We start from the raw sequence: 23713 nt of genomic DNA, 5'->3' as shown, positions 1-23713 counted from the left end.
AAATCAATCAACTGTGCCAAATCATAATGGAAATGCCTATGCTTGATGCTCAATCTTTCTTGTGCTCTTTCTACGAATGCGTCGTGCCAAGGAAGAGACATGGAATGTGACTTCCTTGAATGCATACTTTTCAGCTTTTCATGAGAAATCCGCATACATCCGTGCTCATTCATGAGCGTATCGTGCTCATCGAACAATATGTCATGCCTATGGAAAGGAATCACATAAGGACGGTGACTAAAATACAGGAAAGCAACACGAATGAAACACTCGAACAATGCGTGCTGACTAATCATTCGAACACATAGTACTTCCTGTGGGGGTTCTTTGAACCTAGGTTCGAGAGCCTAGGTTCAAAGAACCTAGGCTCGAGAGCCAAGATCGGTTCTTCCTGAAAGGTTCTTTGGATCTAGGCTCGAGAGCCAAGGTCCGTTCTTCCTGAGGGGGTTCTTGGGACCTAGGCTCGAGAGCCAAGATTGGTTCTTCGTGATTGATCGAATCTGCAATGAGGTTAGCTTCACTAGACACAATATCAACTAACCCATCTTGTCATTGTCATCCAAATTGTCACAAACGGGAGCGCATAACAATATAAAATATACTTGGATAAATAGAATTTATCACTTAATACTGAAGCCAAAGGATATAGAGAGAAATAAATACAGAGAGAGAGTCAGAAGATCGACACAGTACTGGGACCAGAAGATGGGCTAGTCCCGCCCCTTACAGAGAATCCTTTATTAAGGAGAATCTTTTTACAAGCACAAGAACCGGAGAAAACCCCTCCGTTCTAATTCTGTGACTCGAAGGTCATTCCTTCCCGTAAGGGAAATCCGAGAGACGAGCTCTCAATCCTTTTTCCGTCCGTACTCGAAGTTGAGACTCCGCAGACAATTTCCGAATTCCGTTTCCGGAATTTCGAAGCGTAGGCCGAAGCCTTCTCGCTTCTCCTTCGCCTGCAAACACACACGCAAACACGCGACAACAATTCGTATGGCGAATCCACAATAGATACCTGTCGCTCTTGCGCGGGAAAAGCGACTTCCGTGCTTCGTAGTCTCGCGACCTCTTGCGGGAGAGTCTTCTCTTGCTGACGTTCGTAACTCCTTTTCAGTGAGGGCATGTGGTGCTTTTATAGCTCCTTGGCCACGTCACGAATAGCTGCTCGTGTAGAGATCGCGGCTTTTTTTTTTTGTGGTTCTACCTGAAATAGGAAGAGAGAATTCGCTGGCTGGTTTTGTTGCTTTATTTTCTGAGTGGTTGCCCACTTATTAAGTGAGCGGCCGGCATATTTTAAAATTGGTCTTAACCTGCCCAAAAACTCAATAAAACCTTATAAATTTAAAACAATGCTTTTCACAACACTTCCCAGGCGTCCCTGGATGCAACCACATGCACAAATGCAATGCAGACATAGATTCCTCGGGGAAAGCGTTTGCTCTTCCTGGAAAACTCGTTAAAATTTTTCGCTTTTTAAGAAAAGCTTCTCAGAACCCATCTTTATTCTTGTGCTTGCGTCTTTACGCGTATTCCTCTTTCCAGTTCGGATTTCCTCTCGACTATGAATATCCCCTTTCCGATGCACTCGTCACCCACCTTGTGACGCATCAGGAATACCCATCACCTAGTCTTTTCCTACCGAACTTACGGTACAATCCCCTTCACGATGCTCTATGTCACCCATCCTACAACGCATCAAAGATGTCCGTTTCCGGATTGTCAGATACTTCTTACTGATGCTCCCTATCACCCATCCATTGTGACGCATCAGAAGTACCTGTTCCTGGTGGCCTTACAGATATTCCCTTTTACAATGCTCCTGTCATTACTTTGAATGACGCACTAGGGATACTCTGTACTCAGATGTCTCCAGTGAGAAAAGCCGTCTCACTTCAAATTCCAATAATTCATTTAGAATTATTTTCTTGGTGTTTCAAGCGAGAAAACCCTCTAACTTATATATCCAATAATTCATTCAGAATTATTTTTCTGTCAAATAAAGCCAATTTAGCAACATCCCTCTCACTTATAAACAGTTGTCCTCAACTGTAGAGGTCGAACTAAACTGCCGAGAAGAAACCGGAAAGATTCCAAATCTTGCTCAATGGTGAGTTGAGCTGGTCCTTTCTCAAAAGAGAACTTTAAATGTAAATTAAACAAAAATTCAAGAATTCAATAATTCATTACTTACCTTACCAATTCATGTCTTTCCTCTAGTACCTCGAGGATATCCTTTACCTTTCATTGAAGTTACGAGCCATGTAAGAACTCGTCATTCGCGTCTTTCCAACAGATTGGACATTTCCTCATCCGAGATTCTGTTAACTCAATTCCACCTTCTCAATTCCGAGAAGAATAATCCTCCTATAAATCAATCTAGGTCTATGTCCTTGCGCATAACCTTGCGCTATTAGTCCTGAGGATATAAACCTCTTGTGTCCTCCCGCATAGGGCATGTCGAGAGCATTAAGCTCATGTGAATCTTCCTGCGGCAGACAAAGTGTGTCATCTTACCAAAGTAAGTTCTTATTCCAGGCCTTTGCTTTGGGTAGGCCAATTGTTCTGATCCAAAGTTTCCTTATCCAAGACTCTATTAACTTGATTCCGTCTTCTCAAATTCAAGAAGAATAATATTCCTAGATATCAATCTAGGTATCTGTCCTTGCGCATATTCCTGCGCTGGTAGTCCAGAGGGTATTAAACCTCTTGTGTCCTCCCACATAGGGAATGCCCAAGTCATAGAGCATTAAGCTCGATGTCTTTCTTTCACAATTTGCGATCACCTTAAAGAAGGTTCTTGTTCCGGGCCATCGCTCAACGTAGGCGGACGGTTCCAATCCGAAGATTCCTTGTGCACGACGGCACTTCCTTCCAAATTTTTTTTCCTCCTGCGAGTTATTACCACCAGCAGTGTTTTCCAGACACCCATTAGAGTCTCTTCCTTACAGAATCATAAAAAATGATTCACCTTGCGAGCATCAATGACGCCTTGCAAAATCTCAAGCAAATACGATTCTAGCCATAGCATTTTCTGAATGTACGTTCAAACCCAGTTCACAATAGAGCGAACCCTCTTTGATTCTCAGGGATGTTCTCCCATATGTAATTCTTACCATTTTGAAACGGTTGGTGAATTATATTCTTACGAACAGAATAGTTCGAATTTATTCCAGCAGTGTGTAAATGCTACTTGACCTGCTCATGGAGAAACATATACCGCAACTTTTTGAAAGTTGCTACTGTAATTCAAAGTCCTTCTACCGAACACATCTCAAATAGAGATTCTCGTGTTTGAATATCCTTGCGCGCAAAAAGGCGCTCAAGAGAGTATAACAAACTCCTGTCCAGTTCTTGAAAAGGAAGTTGGTTCATCTCATTCCGTTCAGCAGAAAAAAATTCGATTAGTAGATGACCCACCTTAGCATAGGTCTGCATCTTCGTGTGTTATCCATGTACCCAAAGGTGTACATAAGTTCAATGAGCCTAGGAAATTACCTTCCCTTTGAAAGATCCTTAGAGCGAAGACGCTCAACCTGTCGATCCCTTGGCTCAATCTTAGAGCAAAACCCGCTCATCAAATAAACTAGGATTTTAATCCTTGGATTTCTCGATCACAGGCCGTAGTCGTCGCTTGTTCCTTCCCTCGTAAAGAGAGTATTCCTTCACTTGTGCGAAAAGCACTACCATATCTTCCCTTACCGGGTAGGGGGTGTGGGCTTAAAGAGTATTCAAGTTTCATGAAAGCTTTTCTTTGCTTGAAAGCTCGGAATGGTTCCTTCATAATTTCCTACCCGCAAAAGCAGGTAATTTGTTGGAGAACTACCGGATACCAGATCAATCATGGACCTTCCGATTAGTTAAGCAAACCAATTCATCTCAAAAAACAATGTTTCAATTTGATCCTGCTCTCATAAACACTCGAGAGTGAGTAGTCCCGGTTAGACATACCCATACCTCGTACAAAAGAGCGAACAAGCACAATGCACTTTATGATTTCCGCAAAGATGTAACTTTGATCGAAAACCTGCCCTCTCACTTAAAGTTCGAGGGTTTTTTATTCAAGAACTCAGGAGTTAGATTGAATTCCCATACTCCAAACTTTCTATGTTCAATGGTTCTGGTCCCACTGCGGGGATTGGATTCTTCATCTTTCCTCCCTTAGAGAGAGTCGAGAGTGGAGCTACCTTGGCAAGAGTGAACCACTACTTGCTTTGACTCACTCGTGTTCCTATTGGGCAAACCGATCCCAATCTTCTTGGATGCCTTCCTCAAAGCGTAGAGGGAAAAAAATTGTCGGAACATTCAGCCTTGAATTGAATCCAAGTCTTGTTGTAAGTTCCTTGCAGAGCTTTGGTATACCACCAAGTACTTGCAATCCCCTTGAGGTGTTTGGTCACATGCCTCACCTTCAAAGCTTCTCAGAAATTGCCGTTTGCAAAGGCAACTTCAAACTGTCGAATGAAAGCTTTCGGGGCATCTTCCGTTCCGTCAAAAGTATCAAACTTGACCGGAGTGTTCTCAGATCTAGAGACCTTCTTCATATCCTTCCCAGAATGACGGGATTTCATGGCTATAGTTCTGGATTGACGTTCATGGATATTTTCTGGATTCTGAAGGACCTTGAGCATTCGGCTCCTTGGATTCTCTAGGTTCTTGAGCATCATGCTTGTCGCCTTCTCAGAGAATCCCAAGTCTTGTGTCAACGTCTGCAGAGAGAAAAAAAAAAATCCAACTCTGCGAGCTTTTCCTGCAGGACTTAGGTTTCTGCTTGCTTACTTCTCTCTTGGCTTGTCATGGCTTCTTCCCGTATCTTCCCAGAGTCGTCCTCCTTTACATAGAAAGAGAGGAAACCATGCTCTGATACCATTGTCACAAACGGGAGCGCATAATAATATAAAATATACTCGAATAAATAGAATTTATCACTTAATATTGAAGCCAAAGGGTATAGAGAGAAATAAATAGAGAGAGAGAGAGAGTGAGAAGATCGAGATGGGTTGGTCCCTCCCCTTAAAGAGAATCCTTTATTAAGGAGAATCTTTTTACAAGCACAAGAACCAGAGAAAACCCCTCCGTTCTACTTCTCTGACTCGATGGTCGTTCCTTCTCGTAAGGGAAATCCGAGAGACGAGCTCTCAATCTTTTTCCCGTCTGTACTCAAAGTTGAGACTCCGCAGACAATTTCCGAATTCCGTTTCCGGAATTCCCAAGCGTAGGCCGAAGCCTTCTCGCTTCTCCTTCGCCTGCAAACACACACGTAAACACGCGACAACAATTCATATGGCGAATCCACAATAGATACCTGTCGCTCTTGCGCGGGAAAAGCGACTTCCGTGCTTCGTAGTCTCGCGATCTCTTGCGGCAGAGTCTTCTCTTGCTGACGTTCGTAGTTCCTTTTCAGTGAGTGCATGTGGTGCTTTTATAGCTCCTTGGCCACGTCACGAATAGTTGCTCGCGTAGAGACCGCGGCTTTTTTTTTTTGTGGTTCTACCTGAAATAGGGAGAGAGAATTCGCTGGCTGGTTTTGTTGCTTTATTTTCTGAGTGGTTGCCCACTTATTAAGTGGGCGGCCGGCATATTTTAAAATTGGTCTTAACCTGCCCAAAAACTCAATAAAACCTTATAAATTTAAAACAATGCTTTTCACAACACTTCCCAGGCGTCCCTGGATGCAACCACATGCACAAATGCAATGCAGACATAGATTCCTCGCGGGAAAGCGTTTGCTCTTCCTGGAAAACTCGTTAAAATTTTTCGCTTTTTAAGAAAAGCTTCTCAGAACCCATCTTTATTCTTGTGCTTGCGTCTTTACGTGTATTCCTCTTTCCAGTTTGGATTTCCTCTCGACTATGGATATCCCCTTTCCGATGCACCCGTCACCCACCCTGTGACGCATCAAGAATACCCATCACCTAGTCCTTTCCTACTAAACTTAAGGTACAATTCCCTTCACGATGCTCTATGTCACCCATCCTATGACGCATCAGAGATGTCCGTTTCCGGATTGTCGGATACTTCTTACTGATGCTCCCTATCACCCATCCGTTGTGACGCATCAGAAGTACCTATTCCTGGTGGCCTTATAGATATTCCCTTTCACAGTGCTCCTGTCATTACTTTGAATGACGCACTAGGGATACTTTGCACTCGGATGTCTCCAGTGAGAAAAGCCCTCTCACTTAAAATTCCAATAATTCATTTAGAATTATTTTCTTGGTGTTCCAAGCGAGAAAACCCTCTCACTTATAAATCCAATAATTCATTCAGAATTATTTTTCTGTCAAATAAAGCCAATTTAGCAACACAAATCATCATGCTTGTCATTGTCATGCAATTCTTCATGCTTGTCATTGTCATGCAATTCTTCATGCTTGTCATTATCATTCAAATCATCATGCTTATCATCATGCAAATCATGTGTGTCATGCTGTCACAAGGCGGGCACCACGTGCCAATAGCAAAGAACAGACTGAACAGACTTTTAGCACTTCAATAACAATTGAATTGAGAGAGAGAGAGAGACGACACGCGACACAGAGTGGCGAAATTCCACCCCAGAGAGTATTGGCCCCAAACCTTGGCGCCCCTTTCGGTATTTCTTTATATTGCATCAACATAGTACAAGCCAGTACTCCATACTCTGCACCTTCTCCAAGAAGCATGCCAGAGAATGAACCCTAACCTCCTATTTAAAGGCCCTTGGCCTGAAAAGCAGTTACAGTAAAAAGCCTTTAAAAGTCAAAAGCTTCTGGTCCAAAAGCAAAGCCAAAAAGCTGCCAACGTAGATCACGGAAATCCGTACAGCCTGCCACGTCATCAACCAACGCAAAACACGGAATCCTGTACATCTTGCCACGTCATCATGATAGCGCAATTTTTGAAAAATTTACCACGTCATCAATTTGTGTGTGCAGGTCCTGCTTTATTTGAGTCCTTTATGTCACTTGGGGCCCCATTGGACAAGGTCCCTGAAACCGGCCCGTGGGGCGCTAGGCATTGGCTTTCACTCGAAATTCTTTACTTTACACACACACAGCACTTTGCAAAGGTAACCTGTAACGGGGATTAACACCTAAGTACACACACAGCTCGGAAGCTAGAATGCTCCGAGCAGACGCCGACAACCTGTAGGCCCCAAAATTCGCGCCCCTTTCGGTATTTCTTTATTCTTTAACAGAGGGAATAAGACCTGTGATCTCCTACGAGCTGCCCCGCACAATCCAAGCTAAGAAACACCTGTTCTGGCCCGATTTCGACAACATAACTATACTAGGACGCTTCACAGTCAGTACCCCCACGCAATAGGTGACTTTCCCGATGCATACGGACACTTTGCAAAACCTGGCGAGAATCTGCAGCACACTGAATTCTCTGTTTTCTGCCCCGAAAATGCACCAGATCACCTGTACAACGGTCCCCTCGCGTCCCCGAACCTCCTGGGGGTATTTGGGTCCATTTAGGGCCGAAACCCTAAACCTACAAAAATACACAGCAGGCTTAATTCCCTATTTTGGGCTCCGTTTCGCATGCCGGTCGCATCTGTAGTAAGACCTCGAGCTCACGCACCTGTAGGGCTACTTGCCCTTTGAATCGGACGAGATTTCTCCCGTGAAACCTCTTCGAATTCACCTGTACCTGCGGGGGATTAGCCGCTAGCTAATCCAGTACCTGTGCAAGAGACTCTTGCCTCGGCAATCGCGTATGAACCCACATAACTATACATTGGTCAAATGAAAAGCCCACTAGAGGGGCATAACATACTACTCATAGGGGAGAGAGTGTAACAAACTTGGACACTCCAAGTCAAGAATCAACCGCGACAGCACCAAATAACCACTTCAAAACAATTCACAGATCACAATAGATTTGCACTGGCCCGGCGGAGTTCCGTGCCTAGAGATATTGGCCCCAAAGACTGGCGCCCCTTTCGGTATTTCTTTTTGTATTAATCAATCATCAAAGTACAAGAGAGCGGTTAGGGTTTCACTCTCAGACTCTGCGTCCAGATGCTCTCAGAAGTGAGGCCCTCACCACTAATTTAAAGGTTACAAGGGATGCCCAAAAGCAAAGCCCCAAAAGCTTTTAAAATCAAAAGCATCAGTTCTCTCTCTCTCTTAGAGAGTCTTTTCTCTTTTTTTTTTTAATAAAAAAAAAGCAAAAGCAAAATTCGCGTTGCTCATCATTTTCCAAAAAAAAAAAGAAAAAAAAAATTATTTTTTTTTTTTTAATAATCCGCCTCCGCGATTTCCGGAATTTAGGGTTTTTGGCAAAAATTAGGGTTTGCAGGAATTTTAGGGTTTCTGGCAGAAATTAGGGTTTTTGCTGTCCGCCACGTCATCACTTTGTGACATACCCCCCTCTTGAAAGCATTGTAATCGACCGCGATTACGCCTGCAAAACCGACAAAAGCCATAAACCGTCTTAGCAGACACTGACTGTTAGTACCTACGTACTAGGAACACACATCTAGCACATGTACAAAATCGACAGTCACATCGCATGACATCACAGGACATCACCAGACATCACAGGACATCACATGACATTCAACATTCATTCGGATCTTAGACCATGATTTATCGGCAATGTAGCTAGCAATCACATCTAGGTCCAATCGAGACCTCATCGATGTCCGATTGACTAACCCCTATTGCAACCATGTCTATTCGAGATCAATCAGACCAAAATGCTGCAGTCATTTCGGCTATCAGTTCCTGCACTCACAAGAAGTCAAGAACAAATCAGTATCATAATCAGGAATTCCATTTCATAAAGTCATCCAGCAGAATACTGTCAGCTCTCAGTATCCCTGAAGCTCAAAGAGACATCAGTGACTTTAGTATCAAAATCGAGGCATCTGTTGACAAAGGAGTGGAGCGACTCCCCTCTTGTGCATCCCACTGCACCAGATCTTCGGCCAAGCTGAGTTTCTGGATTCCGTTTGGAGTAGACTATGCTAAACCAAAACATCGAGGTAAAGTTTCACAATCCGAGGAGTATCTGCTAGGTCCTCCTCCTCCATCCACTTCGCATCAAATGCAGGAAAGTTCTTGAACTTAACCAAGAACCGCCTTCGGACTTTACCTTTCTTCGTATCATTATGTGCCAAAATCTGTTCAGGAACAAGGATCTCCTCGTTTTCTTCCACTTCGGGTTGCTCATCAGGCTCCCCATCATCAGGCACATCACCCTTAACAGGGTTCAAGAGACTCACATGCAATGCATTATGAATCCTCCAAGTATCTGGCAGTTTCAATCGGAAGGAGACATCATTTATCTTGTCAGTAATCTGGAAAGGTCCGTAGTATCACATACTAAGCTTTGGAAAAAGCCTCTCCTTTCCCTGTTTCTTTCTTAGGCGTGCCTTCTCAAAAGTAAGAGCACCCAATCATCCTCCTTCAGTTTCCAGTCGCGACGATGGCGATCCGCTGCCTTTTTCTGTCGTTCTTGAGACTCCTGCAAAGTCTCGCGAACCTTGGCAAAAGCCGTATCCAAATCTCGCGAATATACATCCGCTTCAAAATTTCTAATCTTTCGTGCTCAGGAAGGATGGAACCTTCGCAGCAGTTTCAACAATCTCACATGGCATCTTCCCCGTCGAAGAGTGTATCGTGTTATTGTAGGCAAATTCCACCAAAGGTAAGTTCTTTTCCCATTGAGTCTTCTGATGCGAGATACAAGACTTCAATAAATCGAAAATCACTGAATTGGCAATCTCAGATTGCCCGTCAGTCTGCAAGTGGAACGATGACGAGAACTGCAACCACGTGCCAATGTTCTCCCAAATTGCCTTCCAAAACCAACTCATAAATCTGGAATCTCTGTCGGAGAGAATCGTCTCAGACGTGCCATGTAATCGGAAAATCATCGTGATCATTCTGTATTCTCGGGAGATCAAAAAAAATGAAATCCATTTCAATATTTTCCGAGGGGCGGGTGGGTAATGGTAAAGGCTGTAACAATCCCTTTGCCTTATGCCTGTCAAACTTGACCTCTGGCATACCAAGCAACTGCGCACAAACTCTTCCACATCCTTCTTGAGTCTCCGCCAAAAGAAATATCTCTCTACCCCTTTCATGGTGGTAGCAATGCCGCGGTGACCCGTAAAAGGTGGACAGTGGCAATCAGTCATAACCTTTTCCCTCAACGGCTGTGTAACGCACAACATAGTCTTTTTCATCAAGTAGCCTTCCCGAAGGGAGTATCCAGCTACTGTCTCCCCATCCCGTATCCGTGTGAAAATATCTGCAAAACCTGTATCTGTGGCATATTGATCGACCATATCCTCGAAGCTCCTATGATGTATCGCGGAAATAGCCAGAACCAACGGTTTCCGAGACAAAGCATTTGCCACTACATTCTTCTGTCCCTGCACATGGACAATCTGGAAGTGGAACTGTGACAAGATGTTCACCCACCGCATCTGCTTTTCCGAAAGCTGCTTCTGTGACAAGAAGTAGCGCAAACTCTGATGGTCTGTAAAGACAATGAAATCCGCTCCGAGTAGGTAATGCCGCCACTGAGTAAGAGCGTGGATAACCGCCAAAAGCTCTTTCCCATAGATCTGTGCTGTCATCTCCGGCCTAGAGAACAAACGGCTCTCGTAAGCTATGACATGGCCTTCTTGCATCAAGACCGCACCCAGACTACGACCACAAGCATAACAATATACTTCAAATGACTTCTGCAAGTCCGGCAAAGTCAAATCTGGTCCCGTAGTCAATTTCTCTTTCAATGTCCGAAAGGCAGTCACCTCTGTGGGTCCCCACGGAAAAGGTACTCCTTTCTGTGTCAAGGTATGCAAAGGGGAAGCAACCTCTGCAAACTTTCGTATGAACCGCCTGTAGTACGAACACAGTCCCAAGAAGCTTCTAACTTCATGGACATTCTTCAAGTCGGGCCAATCACGGATAGTCTCTATCTTGGCCGGGTTCATTTGCACTCCTGCTGTTGACACAATGTGTCTCAAAAAATGTATCTCTGGTAGGAAAAGTTCACTTTTCGTAGCATTAATCACTAATGTGTGATCTCGTAATGCCTGAAAGACTTGAAGCAGATGATCTCTGTGTTCTGCCTCATTCTTGGAGAAAACAATGATGTCGTCAAAGAAAGTGCCAACAAATAGCCTATACTCTCGAAAAATCCTATCCATCATCCGGTTAAATGTCGCAGGAGCATTGGTTAAGCCAAAAGGCATCACCAAAAAAAAATAACCCAAAAGTCGTCCGAAAAGCTGTCTTGTAGACATCTCCTGGTGCTATCCTGATCTGATGATATCCACTCTTCAAGTCAATCCTGCTAAAGCACGAGGATCCCTGTAACCTGTCGAGTATATCATCGATCCTAGAAATCGGAAATCTGTTCTTGATGGTGATTTCGTTGAGAGTGCTATAATCGATGCACATTCTCCAAGATCTGTCTTTCTTCAAAACCAACAACACTGGAGAGCAATACGGTGAAGTAATAGGCTGGACAAGACCCTTTTCCAAGAGGTCTTTCACTGAGTTCATAATCTTTTCATTCTGTACTCGGCTCACACGATAAGGTGGCCGATTCGGTGGCGTGTTTCCAGATATCAGATCAATGGTATGATCTTCAGGCCCTCTCAAAAGCAATCGGCATGAGCGTGGAGAAAAAAAAATCTTGGCGTTCTTTTCTTCAGGTCAAAACATATTCAACTTTTATCCATCATTCAGTTCTCCCAAAAGAATGAGTAAGAAAACTGAAGTTCATCAAGTACAATCTCTAAGCCCTTCATTTATCAAAGTCGCTTTCTCGGCCCGGTAGTCAACCACGGCGTAGTTCTTGTGGTACCAAGGGATCCCGAGTAGAACGTCACTCACGTGCCCTGAACACCCCTGTCATTGCAAACGAAGTTTGCCAATGCTCGGTGTAATGGCAACATCCCATCCGGGTGCCAGTCGAACTACCTCTGCCTATGGCGTCAGTCTGTCGGGCGTAGTTCCAAATCGAGCCGCCAATTCCAAGAGAAAAGAAGTTGGCCTTGGCTCCTTCAAAAGAGCTTCCTGATCCTTCACTTTGCCCCAAAAAAAGCGGCAAAGTTTGTACTTTCATTCATTAGATTCGGTGCAGGTCCCACACCATGTGGTACCAGTTCTGCTTTTCTATCTGCCTTTTCTGCCACGTTCCTCAGCTGCTCTCGAACTCTCAGACCTGTCGTCGTCTTTATCATTCTGTTCTTTCTGTGCCTTTTTAGGGCACTTCGCGGAGATATGTCCAGTTTCCCCGCATCCAAAGCACTTCCCCTCCCTGATGAAGCGAGCTCTCTCCTCAGGAGTAAGCTTGGGTCGTGCATCCTTTTTTTTCTCTGGGTTGCTCTTTTTCATTCTACTTTCATTCCCAGAAGTCTGTTCGGCTCGTTGTGTCATGGCCTCATCTGTGCGGTAGGTCAGACTGCCAGAGTGAATGGCAAAGCCCCGCTTCGCATGACTCATCAACTCCTGAATGGAAGCTGACTTCTGTTCCAAGCAGTGATTTCGGATCTCTGTAGGTAGACCCAAGGTAAACTGCTCAATCTGTTCTCTGAACGAGATCTTCTTGAATGAAGAGGCGGGTAGAAAAGAGCTCCAGAATCTTTCACAATAAGAATTCACTGTATCGCTCTTGGTCATCCGGAGATGGTTCCAAGCAGCTCGTATATCTCGCTCAAACTCTTGAGTCAACCAAGAAGAAATAAAAAGCCTCTTGAATTTCAGCCATGTAACTGGCACAGTCTTGCTTAATAGAAGCGTGGACCACCAAGTACGAGCATTCCCCTCAGAGTAAGAGGCAGCTCTCCGAATCTTGGAGTGCTCTGAATAGCGTCCTCCGCGAAAGCGATGTCAAACTGACTTCAAATAAGATGACAAAGCCTTCGAAGCATCCTTAGTACTCTGAAAAGTATCAAACTTGATCGAGTGGCCAGACTCTCTACTTTTGGCTTTGTCGAAATTGCTTTGTAAAAATTCTTCTTGTTCGCATAAAACTTTCCGTCATCGGAATCTGAGCTGTCTGTAGACGAGTCCTCAGTAGAACTGTCAGTCTCTGGGCGAGATGTAGCCTTCTTTGCCTTTTTCTTGCCCGTTCCGAAGCTTTGTGTCTTGCTTCGCTTTTTGCTTTTTTTCTGTCTTCTTCGCTCTAATCCGAGGAGCTAGAAGAACTGTCAGAAGAAGAAGAAGAAGAACTGGGTACTCCTTCAAATCGAACACGCTTCTTCCGTTTCTTTGCTTTGTCGAATGTCGACTGACGACCCAAATATCCCGGGAAGTCAGTACCTTTGTTCTGCTTTTTGCCGTGCTTTTTGCCTTTCGTTTGCACGTCGAAAAGCTGAGCAATCCGTGCATCAACCACGTTCTCCAGTTCCTTCTCCGTATATTTCTTGGAGGTAGAAGGTTTCTTGAGAGCGGGTTTCGGGAGTGGTGTTGTGGTTCTCTGCCACTCCATCTGTACCTCTTTCAAAGAGGTCTGGTTCATATATTTTACCATCTTCGGGTCCTTGGCAAAATTGAGCATCATCTTTGTTGCATCGCTTATCAACTGGCGACGCTCTATCTCTCGCCGCTCCGCCTAAGTAGGCCAAGGCGGGCCATACTCTCTGCCTGAATCTTCGTTGTGATCCCAGCCCGCATCTCCAGATGCAGAGGGAGTCGACTGATCATTGCCTGAAGCCATAGGTGCCGCGGAAAAAAAAAATAAAAAAAATTCGGAGATCGGATTTCCCGTAGAAGAGAAATCGGCCGTGCTCTGATACCACTGTAACAAACTTGGACACTCCAAGTCAAGAATCAACCGCGACAGCACCAAATAACCACTTCAAAACAATTCACAGATCACAATAGATTTGCACTGGCCCGGCGGAGTTCCGTGCCTAGAGATATTGGCCCCAAAGACTGGCGCCCCTTTCGGTATTTCTTTTTGTATTAATCAATCATCAAAGTACAAGAGAGCGGTTAGGGTTTCACTCTCAGACTCTGCGTCCAGATGCTCTCAGAAGTGAGGCCCTCACCACTAATTTAAAGGTTACAAGGGATGCCCAAAAGCAAAGCCCCAAAAGCTTTTAAAATCAAAAGCATCAGTTCTCTCTCTCTCTTAGAGAGTCTTTTCTCTTTTTTTTTTTAATAAAAAAAAAGCAAAAGCAAAATTCGCGTTGCTCATCATTTTCCAAAAAAAAAAAGAAAAAAAAATTATTTTTTTTTTTTTAATAATCCGCCTCCGCGATTTCCGGAATTTAGGGTTTTTGGCAAAAATTAGGGTTTGCAGGAATTTTAGGGTTTCTGGTTAGGGTTTTTGCTGTCCGCCACGTCATCACTTTGTGACAGAGAGAGTAGTGCGTAGCGTGCAAGGCATCACTCCTAGCACCGTATTGTACATAAGAGGGAAAGGAAGCACTCCATAGCTCTTAACCTGTGAGAGATTGCAAATGAAGCCCCTTCCCTGCATAAAATTCAGCGCCCTTTTTTCTGCATGAGGCACGTTCATGAAAAAATGACACTTGGCGCGTTTACAAGCATTTGCCCGTTTCGAGTTTGCCGCTTAAAAATATCCCGACTGGTAGCCCACTTGACTTCGCGGCAGGGTTGTAAAGTATTCCCTTAGTCATACCGGAGGTAATGACGCGAACACATTTCGTGGCCCAAAATAGCAGTTCCCTAAATTTTAGCCATCATGTGCGTATTCATTGTGCACAAGGAGGCCTATTATTTATTAACAACCAAGGCCAAGAAGTATAAGCTCACGCAAAGAACGAATTATTGAAGGCTCAATTGGTCAAAGCAAAGCATCTTTTGAATGGTCTTCGCAAAGGACAAAAAAAAATTGTAGTCAAACTTAACAAGGTAGAAGAGCAATCTTCTTACCCTAAACCAATGTGGTTACAACAATATTTTGATGTCTTATATAAAGAGCTTGTTAGGGTAAGCCCAACTTGTGGGGGGGAGAGAGAGAGAGAGAGAGAGAGACCCTTTGGTTTCTTGCAATACTTTGTCCACTACAACATGTAGGGCAGCTACCTCCTCACGCAGGGAATCTTTTACAAAAGACGAGAGCGTGGGTATCACACAGCTTTGGCTTCTATCCAACGCAAGCAATAGCAGTTCCAACACAATGCTCTTTTCCACAGAGAGAGAGGGAGGCACGCCAAAAAAGAAATTTGGCATGAACAACATAATCATCGTGGTGTTATTGATAAAGTGCTTGAACACAAGCCAATCAGTGAAGTGCTTCAATATAGGTCAATTATTTCAAGCATATTGTGAAACTTAGGAGGAAGTGCAGCGTGTGTGAGAGGACAAACATCGACTCAAAGGCACTGAGGAAAAATCAATGCTCGTGAGGTGAGAAAAGAGAGGCATGCCTCACCACCATGATGCAAATTGCGCAGCCGCGTTGTGAAGGTTCCCGCTGGACCAAAGTCTGCGGAATCTCCAACCGAATGCTCAAGCTAAAATGCCACCTTGATATCGAGGAGGAGGGAGAACCATCGCTGGTGGAGACTTGGCTTGGCCTCCGAGGAAATCGGGCAATGACTTGCTCAAGGTGGTGGTAGTGGTGGTAGTGGTGGTTGTTCGCCAATAATTCCCCACTCATCGTCCTCCTCTTGCAGCTCGTCCGATTGGAAAGCGGCGATGATGCTACAGAAGCTCAGCAAAGTGAGCACAAGCAATAGGGCACGACTTGAGGAAACCATTTCTCAGCAACGGCTCTGCAACTACGATTAACGCCAGCTCCACGCCTCAAAATTATTTGTTTGGGTTTAGAATTGGGAAAATTGTTGAAGCTAGTATGCACTATTAGCTATAGAAGCGCTCTCTCTCTCTCTCTCTCTCTCTCTCTCTCTCTCTCTCTCTCTCTCTCTCTCTCTCTCTCTCTCTCTCTCTCTCTCTCTCTCTCTAAACGAAGTGCTCCTCACTCTCCACCTCCTCTCCGCATACTCGACAAACTCTCTCCTCCCTAGGGATGTCATGAGCACGCCCCACCTCTATCTCTAGCATGTGATACTCTAAGCTAGCCAATCGTCACTCGTGAGTTGTGCGGTATGTAGATGTCCATGTAGCGTGGTCGTTGTATGAACTCGTACTCCAGTATGGTGAGGAAATGATCTCTATAGTGTGACATCTCCAGCTAAAGGGGAAATGTGATCCAAGTCTATCTAATATATAGCTACCAGAGATCCTGTCAGAGCACTATGTTTCTCTCACTGCGTGAGATGAAACTGGGGTGAGTCACGGTCGTATTGGAAAGGTGGCAGGCTCTCAAGGTCAAGGCCGTGTGCTCCAAACCATGCTCTAACATGTGTGTACCAAGCTCTTTCATATCCAGATTCTGCTATCTGTATGGCTGACTCAAATGCTCACTCTATGGATAAAGCACATCATCTGAAAGAGTGCCTCCACTACCACGGGGGAAAAGCAAAGATTTGCCCTAATGATGTGATGTGGCACTGTGTGCTTGCCTCAAAACAGGAAGGAGATCATATATACATGTGGTCTCTCGATCCGCTCTCATTGGCTATCTATCAATCTAGGAGCCCACACTCTTGCTGCGTACATCAGGGCTGGGGTGACTAATGTATCAAATAGCCGGCCCTTCGTGTGAGGCTCCTGAAAGTGTGCATGATGACATCTTTACTCTAGCAAGGCCAAAGCTGCATATCCTCGGGTAAGTCTGTCAGTGGCGGGCTGTGCCATGGAGAGGGTCCCTCTCTACTAGCGAAAGTGACTCTCAGGTAGACGCAGGAGGTGACCACCTCGACTGGCCCTCCTGCTGCTATGAAGGTGGTTGCTTGATCGGGAGGTGTGGAAGATCATGACCTTGGTCTTTCCGAGATTCATTGTCAGTCCTCTATGTGTACAAAACTCATCCAAGGCGCTCAAATGGCTTTGTAAACCCTTTGGTGACTCTGAAATCGAAACAATCTCGTCGGTGTATAGCATAATGTGGACTGGTGTACCTACTAGGTCAACTCCTGCTCCTCCCGCTCGAAGGATGTAATCGAAGATCTCATCGATGTAGAATCTAAAAAGGGTCAGGGAGAGGAGACATCCTTGCTTAACACCACAATAGACTCTAACAGGCTGCCTGGACAACGAACTCTCCGAAAAAATCATCGTTGTGTTATCGATAAAGTGCTTGAACACAAGCCTATCAGTGAAGTGCTTCAATATAGGTCAATTGATTCAAGCATATTGTGAAACTTAGGAGGAAGTGCAGCATGTGTGAGAGGACAAACATCGACTCAAAGGCACTGAGGGAAAATCAATGCTCGTGAGGTGGGAAAAGAGAGGCATGCCTGACCACCATGATGCAAATTGCGCAGCCGCGCTGTGAAGGTTCCCGCTGGACCAAAATCTGCGGAGTCTCCAAACGAATGCTCAAGCTGAAATGCCACCTTGGTATCGGAGGAGGAGGGAGAACCATCGCTGGTGGAGACTTGGCTTGGCCTCCGAGGAGATCGGGCAGTGACTTGCTCAAGGTGGTCGTTGTTGTTGTTGTTGTTGTTGTTCTTGGCGCCAATAATTCCCCACTCATCGTCCTCCTCCTGCAGCTCGTCCGATTGGAAAGCGGCGATGATGCTACAGAGGCTCAGCAGAGTGAGCACAAGCAGTAGGGCGCGACTTGAGGGAACCATTTCTCAGAAGCGGCTCTGCAACTACGATTAACACGCCTCAAAATTATTTGTTTGGGTTTAGAATTGGGAAAAGTATGCTTTATTAGCTATAGAAGCTCTCTCTCTCTCTCTCCCCCCAAACGAAGTGCTCCTCACTCTCCACCTCCTCTGTGCATACTCGGCAGACTCTCTCCTCCCGAGGGATGTCATGAGCGCGCCTCACCTCTATCTCTAGCATGCGATACTCTGAGCTAGCCAATTGCCACTCGTGAGTTGTGCGGTATGTAGATGTCCATGTAGCGTGGTCGTTGTATGAACTCATCCTCTAGTATGGTGAGGAAATTATTTCTATAGTGTGACATCTCCAGCTAAAGGGGAGATGTGATCCAAGTCTATCTGATATATAGCTACCAGAGATCCTATCGGAGCACTATGTTTCTCTCACTGCGTAAGAGATGAAACCGGGATGAGTCAGGGTCGTACTGGAAAGGTAGCAGGCTCTCAAGGTCAAGGCCGTGTGCTCCAAACTATGCTCTAACATGTGTGTACCAAGCTCTGTCATATCCAGATTCTGCTATCTGTATGGCTGACTCAAATACTCTCTCTATCGATAAAGCAGATCATTTGAAAGAGTGCCTCCACTACCATGGGGGAAAAGCAAAGATATGCCTTGATGATGTCATGTGGCACTGTGTGCTTGCCTCAAAACAGGCAAGAGATCATATATACATGTGGTCTCTCGATCCGCTCTCATTGGCTATCTATCAATCTAGGAGCCCACACTGTTGCTGCGTACATCAGGGCTGGGGTGACTAATGTATCAAATAGCCAGTCCTTCGTGCGAGGCTCCTGCATGATGACATCTTTGCTCTAGCAAGGCCAAAGCTACATATCCTCGGGTAAGTTTGTTAGTGGCGGGCTGTGCCATGGAGAAGGGTCACTCTCTACTAGCGAAAGTGACTCCTAGGTAGACGTAGGAGGTGACCACCTCGACTAGCCCTCCTGCTGCTATGAAGGTGGTTGCTCGCTTGACTGATCTGGAGATCATGACCTTGGTCTTTCCAAGGTTCATTATCAGTCCTCTATGTGTACAGAACTCATCCAAGGCGCTCAAATGGCTTTGTAAACCCTCTGATGACTCTGAATAAAAACAATCTCATCAGTGTATAGCATAATGTGGACTGGTGTACCTGCTAGGTCAGCTCCTGCTCCTCCCGCTCGTAGGATGTAATCGAAGATCTCATCGATGTAGAATCCAAAGAGGGTCAGAGAGAGGGGACATCCTTGCTTAACGCCAAAATCATGGTAGCAATAGACTCTAGCAGTCTGCCTGGACAACGAACTCTCCCAATCACTCTGTCATAGAGAGCATAGATAGCCCATATCATCTCTGATGGTATTCCCATGCTCTGAAGCCGCCGAAAGAGCCTCTCCCTTTCGACTCTATTGAACGCTTTGCGAAAATCCACAAAGCAGCAATAAAGTTTCTTCTTTTGCACCTTTGTCCCATTAATGAGGCAACACATAACAAAGATGTGGTCGATGGTGGAGAAGATTAGACTCAACCCTACTTGACCAAGAGCCCGTAGGCCCTCATTTTCTCCATATGAACTGAGCTCAACCTCAAGTATTGCCCCATATAGTTTGGCCATTGTATGGCCTCTCATGATAGTCCTATAAGTCCCTAGGTCCAAGGTGTCCCCAGATTTGTGGATTGGCACAATGGTGTGCCGGGTCCACTCCTTTGGGAAGCCCTCCCCTATAGTTTGGTTGAATACATGTGCAATCAACGGGGCTATAGTGGCAGCCGCGTAAATGAGGTGCTCGCTCTGTAATCCTGTATGATCTGAAGACCAACGATGTTGTAGATGTTGGATGGCCTTCTTTACCATCTCTGGGAGCTCATGGGTCGCGGCCTAGGTGGTTGTGGAATCAGAGGTTGGTTTGGTACTTCATAGAGTTTCTTTGCATAATCGGGCCATACATGTGGATCCTCAATAGGGGTACGTGATCTTTGCGCTCGAAGGGTGCACCATGCTATGGCATTGTCCATGCTCATGAATAGGCGGTATAGCTCTAGATCTTGAGCCTCTTCAAAGGCTCGCCGCTTTCGACGTGTTAGTATCTTCATATGTTGCTTGGCCTCTCGATCAGTGATAGCCCCGAGGGCCCGCTCCGCATGCAAATGGCAGTAAAGGTCTCTGCACTCATCATCATACCAGTTGTTATGTGGCTTTGGGATGTTGGGGGGGGGGGGGGGGGGGGGGGGTACGGGAAAGAGATAATTGCTGATGTCTGAAAGACAAATGTGATGTGGGAGGTGAGCACGGGTAGTGATGTAGAGGGGTGGAGCAAAAGGAGTCCCTTCTCGACCTCTTTCGAGTATAGGGGGCTCATGAGTGAAGTGAATCATGGTGTGTGGGGAGTGTGTCGTGGGTGCAGAGAGCGTGTTGTTTCCAATGAGGGAGAGTGCAAGACGGGTGTGATTGGCTCCAATAGGTATGGGCGGGTAAAAAAGCTAAGTAGGTGGGTTGGCCTCTCTGGATCCCATGATGTAATCCAGGGTACTCCACAACCCCCCCAACCCCCCCCCCCCCCCCCCCCCCCCCCCCCCGCGGCGTTGTAACTCCATGTGGTATACATGTTAACCTCCTCGAGTGGGCCACTAGGCCATCCCATTATAAATAACAAGACGGTGCTGAGAGCCTAATCTGAGTAAATGGTGGCCGTACTCTGTGATGTGGGCCGTGTTTGCTGAATCTCTCATGGTAGTCTCCTCCTATGTGGCGTGCAATGCCACCGAGTCCTCTGTGTTGTATGTCTCACACTAGTCACAACCTACCTTGGCATTGAAGTCTCCCATAAGGAAAACTTCCCTCCATGTAGAGTACTCCATGACCTCATCTCATAGGCATGCGTATGGGGATAGTTTGTCATCCCCATGCTTCTCCATCTTTGTAGTAGCAAATCTGAAGCCTGAGGGAGGGAAGTAGTAGAGGGCAATGTAAATGATCCTCTCCCATGATAGTTCAAAGTGAATCCAAAGGTAGCAGGCATGTGGGTCTTGTGCTACTATCCGTATCCTACTCTTGAGTCCATGTCTAAAGAGTATAGCCACCCTACCTTACCCTCGTGTAGTGTGCTGGAAAGTACTCCCTCCATGTGAGGATTCCCACTGAAAGTCGTGGATTCTCTGTAAACTTCGTTTTGGGATCTCACGTGTCTCTATCAGGAGAATGAGGTCTCATCCTCTCATCGCCTCCTCAAGTCTCTCTGGGTATGTCCATAGATCCCCGTTGCAATTCCAAACCGCAATGTGGAACTCCTCATGTGTCTCATAGGCCGTGAGTCCCTATGTGATGGTCTTGCCATCAATGATGACCCTACCATCTCGGTATACCACCTTCTTCCCTTATTTGTGAACTTTTGACTCTAGGCATGCATGCACGTGAGGGATTCCTTGGCTTCTGCTTTGATCTCTCCTTCTTCGGGGGTGAGGGATGCGATAGAAGCACGGAGGAGTTCGATTTGCTCCTTCAACTCTTCCTTTTCTTTCTTCCATTCCTCTTTCTCCTTTTCTCTTTTCCTCCCACTTCTCCTTCTCCTTCTTCCATGCTTCCTTATCCTTGGTCAAAGCCTTGACCTCTTTCTCGAGCTTGTGGAGGTAGTTGGAGATGTGGTTGATGGTGTTTGTCAAGTAGGCCGTCACCTTCTCATCGGGCTTGGCCACCTCCTCCTTTGCTTTCTTCAGCATGTCGACCGTTGAGGGTGAGGTTTTTTTTTTTTTTTTTGGGGGGGGGGGGGGGGGGGGGGGCACTTCAACTTGGTACCCTCATAAGAGTAAGAGAGAGAGAGAGAGAGAGAGAGAGAGAGAGAGAGAGAGAGAGAGAGAGAGAGAGAGAGAGAGAGAGAGAGAGAGAGAGAGAGAGAGAGAGAGAGAGAGACCTGGGTATCACCAAGTAAGGTCATGCAAGAATGGCAATGGTAGTGTGTGATAAAGTGTGTGAGCATGAGGGTGTTGGGATTCATGCCAACTGGCCGGACATCCCACTTACTACTAACCCATCTACTAACTTAACCATATTATACACTTATTCTTTAATACAACAGAATAAGGAGCTGCAACAGGATAACGTTGTTGTGCGCTCCAGGTCTCTCTCTCTCTCTCTCTCTCTCTCTCTCTCTCTCTCTCTCTCTCTCTCTCTCTCTCTCTCTCTCTCTCTCTCTCTCTCTCTCTCTCTCTCTCTCTCTCTCTCTCTCTCTCTCTCTCGCACTCGCACACGCTTCCTGCCGCACCTTCAACTGGTATCAAAGCAGGGTTTGTGCTTGCCGTTTTCGCATCCGCGCACGCGCACTTTCAAAAGTGCAAATAGGTTTCCAATTTCGGCATCGGCAAATTCAGTGTTCCGAGAGTGTTTCCAGCAGGCGTCATGGGGTTTTACCCTCCTTTTGAAGATGTTCGTGCAGTCGAAAGCTTCATTCGAGCTACGCTTTAGGAGTTGTATTTTTCAACTCCACTTTTGCTATAGATACAGATACAGGTACAGGACACTGGTGCAAGTTGTTCAAAGACTATTTTGGGATGGTATATAGCCGTTTTATGGCTATTATGTGTTATTCAGATGGTGTTTATGGGCTGATTAGGAGCACTTTTTGGCATCGACATTGTCTCGGGTTTTTCCCGGGGGCGGTCACTTATCAAAAGCTTCCTATATCACGTGCGTTCAAGAGGTTATTAATAATACCTCAATATACATACTATATTTACACTACGTGCCTATTTAAAAAAACCCCACCCCCCTCTGTATGTATACATTTTGATACATTTTGATCTTTTAATAATCCTCTCCGGTTAACTCACATGATAGCATACACATTCTAAAAAGTGACCGCCCCGGGGGGTTTTCAGGCATCCATCTCCTCATAGGTTCTTACATACATACAGGACATCCAGGTTTCTTACACGTTGTAGTGTTTAGCATCACCACAGATTTCAGTGGGAGTACTTGATGCGGATATGCATTGTTTCGGCACTTTTGATAGTGCTTGAGCTCTATTGAGAGTGGTTTTACTTCCCGCAGGGATTTGTTTACTGCTTGCACATTTTGTTTGGCGCTTGTTTGAGCGTGTATACTGCACCTTGCAGTATTGTTGATAGTGGATGTACATTGAGTTGCGGAAACTGCCATATGTACCTTTTGTGGAGCCAATTTGGCTTGTTTCTAGCAATCCCGACTGTTTCTGAGACTCGGTTCGGAGGCCCTTTCTGAGACTGGGCTGGTTTCTTGTCTGCATAACCTTTTGTGAGGGTCGATAGCTTGAGGTTTTCTTGAGTTGGGGGATTCTCAAATGTTGAGATCCTTTCGGTCATACAGGTTGTTGGAGTACCCCTTTTTTCATGGCCTCGCCATATGACATGTATAGAGAGGGCTAGGTGCATTTGACGCTGTGTTGGAAGTCTTGGGTCAGCTTTTGACTTTTTATGCACAATTAGTGGTTGATGTGCTTGTCTTATGCTCTAAGAGCATTACTTTTGATGCGTTACTGATCTCTTGTGACAGTTTTGGATTGAGATTCTGTCAGCTTTTCTGAGGAAACTTTGCATAATTTTTCCCAGAATTACCGGTGTTTATCACCATATTATCTTTAGTTTGCAGCCATGTCATCTAGTGGTGAAAAGGATATTTTCAATATCCGAAAATTTGATGGGACGAATTTTGCTATCTGGAAAGAGCAGATTCAAGATGTTCTTATACAAAAAGGCCAGCTGGATCCTATCATGGAGCGCCCAGAGGATGAGTATACAAATGTTGAGTGGGAGAAACTTGATGCTAAGGCCAAATCTACCCTCCGTTTGCATTTGGCCGAATCTGTGTACTTTACTATAGTAGAAGAAAGGACTACTATAGATGTATGGGATAAGTTATGTTCCAGTTATGAGAAGAAAAGTGCCACTAATAAGGTTTTCTTGATGAAGAAGCTGTTTGACCTTCATATGAAGGAAGAGGGCACTATTTCTACTCACATTAATGAGTTCAATATCATTTTCACTCAGTTGACCACTCAAAGGTTTGGTCTTCAATGAGGAAATCAAATGTATCTTCTTGC

General features: G+C 45.4%; 1 protein-coding gene across 1 annotated transcript in view; it reads right to left on the bottom strand.

Moving 5' to 3' along the window:
• The window catches only part of LOC147456694 (ER membrane protein complex subunit-like protein), a 121448-nt gene extending 103774 nt beyond the window's left edge, over positions 1-17674 (bottom strand). The window contains exon 1 of the mRNA XM_086515137.1: positions 17288-17674. Within this exon, the coding sequence (XP_086371263.1) occupies positions 17288-17626 (339 nt within the window). The 5' untranslated portion in view covers positions 17627-17674. The remainder of the gene's footprint in view (positions 1-17287) is intronic.
• Between the last annotated feature and the right edge of the window lie 6039 nt (positions 17675-23713).

This window comes from Adiantum capillus-veneris, chromosome 6 (assembly GCF_014529385.1).
Source record: "Adiantum capillus-veneris isolate H3 chromosome 6, ASM1452938v2, whole genome shotgun sequence".
NCBI classification, from domain to species: domain Eukaryota; kingdom Viridiplantae; phylum Streptophyta; class Polypodiopsida; order Polypodiales; family Pteridaceae; genus Adiantum; species Adiantum capillus-veneris.
This window is presented reverse-complemented; position numbering and strand designations above follow the sequence as displayed.